Genomic DNA, 7,875 nt, shown 5'->3' with positions numbered 1-7,875 from the left:
CTATATATATAGGACAAACTTTATCTATCACCGGTGGTAGTTACCACCACTTGAGTTTTGTATCTTGTATGTAGTATCTACCAAATCGGAGAGTATTTACGCGTAGTATATAGTATAGAAGTATGTTTAGATAGTATATACTACTTTTTAGGTAGTATGTATCGTTTTTTAAGTATGCTTCTTTTTACGTACAAATATATAGGTATTTCACAAATATAATAAAAACCTGGGTCAACTTACAATTTTTTAATGCAACTCACTTTGAAGTATCTTATATATAATATATCAACATACTTACAATGATAAATTAGTATATATACTACCACATGATAGTATACGAGACATGTGGGATAACTACCACTGGGTGATACAATGTACTTTCCCTATATATATCATGTTGGTCCAACTCCAGTATAAAAACGTCTGTAAATCCTTATTTGGCCTCACAAAGTTGTGTGATCAACTTCATGGGTTAAAACACATGCAATTCCTATTCTACGCTCATTGCATGGAACGGTCACTATAACACGTACCCACACACGCGCAATGGGTCCTATGGAGTGGTTTTTTCTATTGGAATGATTTTTCGCCACTTTTCTTCCCTCTTTCATGTTTCCCTTTCCTTTTTATTTACTGTTTATTTTTATCTCTTCGTACTATTCCTCTTCTTCCTTTATTTTTGTTCAACCTTTGTCACTAATATGTTAACGTTTTTTCAACACACATCTACTTTTTTTAACACATGAACATTTATTAAGCATAGGAGACGAACTTTTATTAAGCATATAAGACGAACATCTTTTCGTATATATGAACATTATTATTGCGGCAACAGAACAATTTTCCCCCATCATTTTTATGTTTGAAGTGATTTATTTCTCTAAAATCTATTATTTTTTCAGGATTAAAAAATCAAATATTTACAATGCAGCAAGGGAACATTTTGTTCATATATATTTTGTCACTAATATTTTACTGAAGCAAAAGAACATTTTCCACATTTTTTATGTCTGAACTGGTTTTAATACATTTTTTGTTTTTTTAGAAAAAATACATTAGATAATTAAGTAAAATCAGAAAAAACTTTTTTGCGGGAAAAAAGTACAAGCTACTGGGCCGGCTCATATAGGTGCACCGCGGGCTATAATATAATACGGGCCATTTGTGGCAGCCTGGCCCCTCAATAAAAAAACTGGAACTCGATGGAGACGTTGATTCTGCTTCCGATTCCGACTGCGCCAGGGTTCCTCTCCTCCCTCCTCTTTAAATCTGGAGGCGGGGAGATCCAGGCTGAAGAACAAGCCTCAAACCCACAACCCACGTCGAATCGAGGCGAAGCTGACGTACAAATCCACCCGTGATGGCCCATGTTAATTCCACCACAGATAACGTGGACTTGGAGAGGAATTCCAAGGATCTGACCATGGCTGCCTCTGCAGGCGACGCACAAGGTCACTCAACCACCGATCTTGACGCCTTTAAGCTAGAGCTGATCGAGGCGGAAGAGGAAGAGGCGGCAGCGGCAGCGGCAGCCGCCTACGACGAGATCGTCGCTCGCTACAGGAAGAAACGCGCTGACCGTAAGGTTGGGTTGACGGACTTTACATTAATTTAGAAAAAAATAGCACGCTACTTTATATTATATATAATTTCAAAAAGTATAATCTTAAAGTTCTTATTTACTTTGTGGTACCCCTTCGATCCATTTTAACTATCGATGTCTTATTAGTACAATGTCACATAAAACAACAGAAACAACAAAGATAAGTTGTATCAAGTCAGCGACAATTAATCTGGTTAGAAGGGAGTACTATAATTGCTAAGCAGTTTAGGATTTCATCGCAGAATTGAAAAATAAAGGAAGTCCCTTGTTATGCCAGGCTCGGATCATCAAGGAGCTGGGTGAGGAGGCCTACCTCGAGGCTGGCGACGACGTACTGGCCAACGACCCCGACTACGTGGATGAGATCAACAAGTGGACCAGGATTCAAGAGGAGAGGCATAAGGCGAACCTCAGGAGGAACGCCATACTTCCTGGCTACAAGAAACTTTCTTACTCCGACGTATACTCAGAATTATACTCATGCTTGTACCCGGACTCGGAATCAGACTCGAACTCTGAGTCAGAGAATGGGGATGGGAATGAGAATGAGCATGAGGATGAGGAGGGAGAGGAAGACTCTCGCTCCGAATCCGGAGAAGAAGGACAAGAACAAGAAGGAGAAGAAGAAGAGGAGGAAGAAGAGGAGGAGGAGGAGCTGGAAGCGAGAGACTGCACATGAGAGTCGCTGCCGTTAGAAAGAAGGAGAAGGAAAAGTTGAAGGCTTCGCTGTCGGGCTACACCATCTTGATTCCTAAGAAACATGCTACTATTGCCCAGAACCACTTCTCTTGCCAGATCCAGTTTGCTTGTTTGTTCGTTAGTCTGTGTGGTCCGAATTTCTACAACTAGTAACAACTCTGTTAATTTGCACCCCTGTTTTATTATTTATCTACTATATACTATCTCGTTCCAGATATGCCTATGCACATATGTATCTTCATTATGTTCTTCTTAGTGTGTCTATGGCCGTTTCTCTCTTAGGTAAAGTTTGCATCCAATGCAATTGATACATGCTTCCACATTCCTTTGCAACGTCATGTAACAGTTTGCTTCCTTCCGAAAATTTTGTTATTCTGACTTTCCATTCACCGAAGAATTCACTTATGTGGTGAATCGAGTTTTTGCTTCAATTTAATAGAAAATTATGTTCTACATAATGAGATAGTTTGTTTCAAAAGCATCTCTATCTTGTTTCCATCAATTTGAAAATTACTTCCAACCCAATTTCAATTTGCTTCCATCAAAGATAAAAGCAATACTTCTTTAAGAAACATAATTGTCTTGCTTCCATCCACTAGAGAAATGCTTCCAGCGATATAGTAATTTACTCCCATAGAGAAATATTTCCACTGCCACTATTACAAATTTGGGATTTGTTTGAAAATAAAAAAATGCTATTGCTTTCTTCATGACTTATACATATTTCTTTGACTATAAGATTATGCAACTCCTGAATACCAGAGGAATGCCTTGTGTGCTATCAAACGTCACAACGTAACTGGGTGATTATAAAGATGGTCTACAGGTATCTCCGATGGTGTTTTGTTGGGTTGGCATAGATCAAGATTAGGATTTGTCGCTCCGAGTATCCACTACTAGGGAAAACCTTATACACAGAATCTTAGGAGCATAGCGAGCTTCAGAAAACCGCGCTACTAATAGCCCAGTAGCAGTAGCGCTCTAGGTGAAACGAGCGCTACTACTACAATTGCCACGGCGTTGCCTCCAAGCTAGATATAGTAGTATCACCCTTATCCTGGACGCGCTACTGCTAAAGTACTTAGTAGCAGCATTTTTCTTCAAAACTCGCTGCTGCTAAGTATCATCCCCTCTTGCAACTAATTAAGTTTAGTCCCATACTGCTAAGCGAACAAGGTATTTACCACCTTAAATATGTTAGTTCTCAAACTATCTCGAGCACTTGGTCTTCATTGAACTATATGTGTAGGATTTGTGGCTGCAATATGAATCTTCACCTGTGCCTATACAGGTATGGTGAGGATTCGTGTTGACTATTTAGATTCTACACAAAAAGATCAATGATGACCAATGTATATTTTTGATGTTTTTACATGCTTAGACTTAGCAGTAGTGTTTTTTCAGGACAAAGCGCTACTGATATTGGGCTTAGCAGTAGCGCGCTCCCTGTACCCGCGCTACTGCTACAGAAAAACAAAACACGCGGCCCGGCCCCCTGCACGCTCATCTCTCAATCGTCCCCCTCCGCCCGACGCCGACAACTGCGGTTAGGGTTTCTCCTCCGCTACCGTTGCCGCAGGTAATGCTCCTCCCCCTCTCGCCGCCCCTCTGCTGCTCCTTCACCTCTCGCCGCCCGCGAGCTCTGGCCGGTCGCCTTTGGCCGACCGCCCTCGATCCCCTCGCTGGCCGCTGTCGTCGCCCCCTCTCGTAGGAAAGTCACCGACCTTCCCCTCGTTAGCACCCCCGACCGAGGTCACCATGCCATCCCCCCTCCTCGACAACACCCCCCGAGGGATGCCCTACCTAGATGCTGCGAGGGCTTACGGATTTCATACGGATAACTAGATGCTTTTGTTTTTCTGTAATAAGTTATTTTTTGCAAAATGTAGGTGCCAATTTAGTTGAAATGCTTTGGTAGGTGGTACCGTGATCTGCTAGATATTGGTTTTGATACAAGTATTTAGTTTGCAAGTGCTAAGTTAATCCCAATTAAATTTGCCACTTGTTTTTTAATCAGTTATCTTAGGCAATAGGGGCCAAATTAGATGAAATGTGTCTTGGTAGGTGGTACCTTGATTTGGTAGATAACTTATTAAAGATCTTAGGATTATACCTTTGGTAGGGGCCAAATAGTTTTTTTCCGCAATAGGTGCAACTGAAATGCTTTCGTAGGTGATACCTTGTCATCTTATATGTTACTAGATCTTAGGATTATAATTGTCCATCAAATTGCTTCTCGCGGAAGAATTTCTTCAACTAGAGATATTCTAGAAGGTGTTAGTAAGCTAATTGAGAACTTGTTGGCTGTGAGTCTTGTTGGCTGATTTGGCATTTGCCTGCTAGCTATTGGTTCTATTATAGAAGGTGTTGGTAATTTAATTGAGAGCTTGTTGTTTACTTTTTGGGATTGGGTTCCACTATGAAAATATAACTGAAGAAGAACCAAAAATATCACATGCTACTGTTTTTCTTTCCTGTGAAGTGGATCGTTAACCCTTTGCTCATATTGCTTTAGGAAAATGGCGCCACCACCACCACAACCATGTCAACTGTGCAAGTCAAGGTGCGCCAGCAGCCTTGCAACTGGCAAGCTGTTCGGCATCTACTTCCAGCCGAGTTTTCGTCCTGCGGTGGTAATAAATTATATGAAATGTAACAACTATTTTATTTTTAGTGTTTGCATTACTGCATTGTGTCATTTTGCTTTTTTACATAGATCGTCCCATGCAATGTGAGGTTGAAATTCAACAAGCTAATAGGAGACGCTGTGACATTTGAGGCTCCTGGGGGCCGTACACTATGGAGGTAGAGAAAGGACACAATATGTCGCAGATTGGAGGAGATTGATGGGCCCGTTTCCTCGCCCGCATGCGTCTTACTGGTGGTGAGTTGATCAGCTTCTCCTTCAGAGCAGAAAGACCCAAGCTGGCTGTCATTTATATCAACCTGGTGGAAGATGATGAAGATAATGAGGACCCACTCGATGAAGATGGTGAGGACCCACTTCATGAAGCCATCATAGCTCAAAGAATGAGGATGAGCGAGGAGGAGGTGTGCAACCTATGGGACATAATTCCGCCACGTGATGACTTTGTCGGGGTGCCATTCGTGACCCGCCTGACAAGTACCATGGTCGATCGGCATGATATGGTATGTTATACTTACAAATGCAAAATACCGATGATATGCTTAGTGTAGAGTCCAATGATATGTTGTGTGGAATCTAGTCGAAGATATGCTTTAGTGTAGACTCCAATCACATGCTTATTAGTGTAGAATCCAAGGAACTATTAATAGTGTAGATAATCCATATATACTTATTAGTAGAATTCATGCTTAGTACAAATGTGTAGTACTGTGTCTTTTGATAGTGTAGAAATCTATACTTAATAAAAATATATTTGCAAAAGTATGTGTGAGTCTATTTATTAATTGATATGTTTTTCTTATTCAGAAATTGCCAAAGAGCCTATCTGTGAGTTGTAGTATCGAGCCTGATGAAGAAGGCTCAGCTGGACTACGCCTTACCGCAAGGGGCTCCGTCGCCACCTGTACTTACTGCATGGACACACACAGTCACACACACTTAAAATCGGTTGGGTGGAAGAGATTCCTCGTTGGCAAGAATCTTCGTGTTGGACAGGCCATCCTAATTACTATCAGGAACACCCACCGCCCAGGGTTGCGGATGATGATCGTCGTCGATATCATCTAGAACTACATATGTGTGTGTGGCTATATCATCTAGAACTACATATGATGATCATCGTCGATATCATCTAGAACTACATATGATGATCGTCGTCGATATCACCTTGTACTGCTTGAGGATGCATGTTGACTATATATGAAATTGTTATCTAGTACTCCCTCCGTTCCAAATTACTCGTCATGGTTTTAGTTCAAATTTGAACTAAAACCACGACGAGTAATTTGGAACTGAGGGAATACTACCCAATACCTATAATGCTTTATGAAATTGATATCTAGTAGTACCTAGTATTTGGAAATTGCAGTTTATTGAAACTGAAACGGGGTAGGAAGCGGGGGGAAATGATGAAAGATATAGCAGTAGTGCGGGGCCAAGAAAGCGCTATGTAATATTGTATACTTAGTTTAAAATAAGTATAAAATTTTAGTATAAAAACAATTATTTTACCTCGCCCAGGCCCAAAAATGGTATTTGACCGGCTATGGGCGGGGAGAGGAGAGAGAATGGGTAGACGTCGTGTTTTATACCGGCATGGATGTGGGGGCCGCTTGTCAGAGTGATTTCTATCATCTCCGGTGGTAGGAGGCGTACGGGAGGTGAGGGGCCGCCCCACACGTTAGTGAGGGGGTCGAATGTTGTGGGACCCGTCCGGCGTCTGCGAAAAGTGTCGCGTTTGTTGTCGTTCTTCCCTTGTCCATTGTCGGGCTGATTGGGTTGACTTATTTAAGCCTTGTGTATCATCGGTGGAAGGCTTGGACAATTGGTGTGTGTGGAAGGCTTTGGTAAGAAGTAAGAAAGGGCTCTTGCTCTTGCTGTGGTAAATACCGGGAATTGATGACAAGATCTCGAAAGAGACAAATATCAAGATCCATTGTTCCCAAAATTAAGCCACAACGAAACTCTATGCATGATCATTTCCTTGGCAAAATTCCTTCACGTGACAATCAACGTTTCAACAAACAATGATTGAAACAAAGTGGTTAAAAGCCTTGAGGATGAGACATTCATGGGTATGTTAATGAGTACTCCAAAAACATGTTTTTCTCAACATACCTTTCACTCCCTAATTTAAGTTTTCATGCTCTTTCGTGCATTCCCAGCAAGTAAGTGTTAACTAGAGGAAATAGAATTAAGTGTTGCAAAGTTGCTTTATCTAGTAGAGCAAAAAACTTTGAGTTGATTATATTTTCTTCAATAACACACTTCCATAATAACCATGCCACCGCTATAACTATGCTAAGTTTTCAGGTCAAGAAGTAGAGGGCTATCTTTGCCTACCAATCGTGAGTGAACCAAAATCTTCTCGTTATTTCGATTTAAATAACTGAGTTCCTTACGATTCGGATTTCTCTTTATGTTGCATCAGGACGATCAAGTTCAAACTTGGAGGAGTTGATGATTGTTACTTTTACACTCCTCTACACTGAGTTTAAACAAATATATTTCATTAAAATAGAGAAATTCGCTCCGATATTGCCACTAATGGCTAATGAATGCATAGGATTCCAGGAATCCTCTCTTTATTTTTTTCACAAGAAATGGGCTATTTATGAACGAAATCAAGTCAGAACAAGGAATGGAGTAAAGGAGGAGATAGAAAAAATCAAGTGGAGGCGCACTAGGAGCTCCAGAGAAAAAGACGGGTTGCATGCGACCACGCCCGCTCGCACGAGCGATCGTATGGCATGGAAACCGATGTTTCTCATCCACCTGAACAAACTTTGTAAAGGGGTCGATGATAAAACGATAACATGACAACAGGGAGGAGCCTTAGAATAGAGTCATCTTCATCATCAACCCTAGCCACTACCATTTCCCATCACCATCTCCACCATAGTTCTTCCTCGTCTAGTCATACTTG

At 41.1% G+C, this 7,875-nt stretch overlaps 1 protein-coding gene across 1 annotated transcript; it reads left to right on the top strand.

Moving 5' to 3' along the window:
* The first annotated feature begins 1,190 nt into the window (after positions 1-1,190).
* Positions 1,191-2,471, top strand: LOC147958836 (uncharacterized). The gene is made up of 2 exons (XM_087537154.1): positions 1,191-1,585; positions 1,881-2,471. Exons 1-2 carry the CDS (start codon positions 1,361-1,363, stop codon positions 2,280-2,282), a joined length of 627 nt encoding a protein of 208 aa, XP_087393280.1. The 5' UTR covers positions 1,191-1,360; the 3' UTR covers positions 2,283-2,471.
* Positions 2,472-7,875: the final 5,404 nt, after the last annotated feature.

The sequence above is a fragment of the Triticum urartu genome, chromosome 7A (assembly GCF_056163025.1).
Source record: "Triticum urartu cultivar PI428250 chromosome 7A, HENAU_Tu73, whole genome shotgun sequence".
Classification (NCBI taxonomy): Eukaryota; Viridiplantae; Streptophyta; class Magnoliopsida; order Poales; family Poaceae; genus Triticum; species Triticum urartu.
The sequence above is the reverse complement of the archived record's forward strand: the minus strand, read 5'-3'. Positions and strand labels throughout refer to the sequence as shown.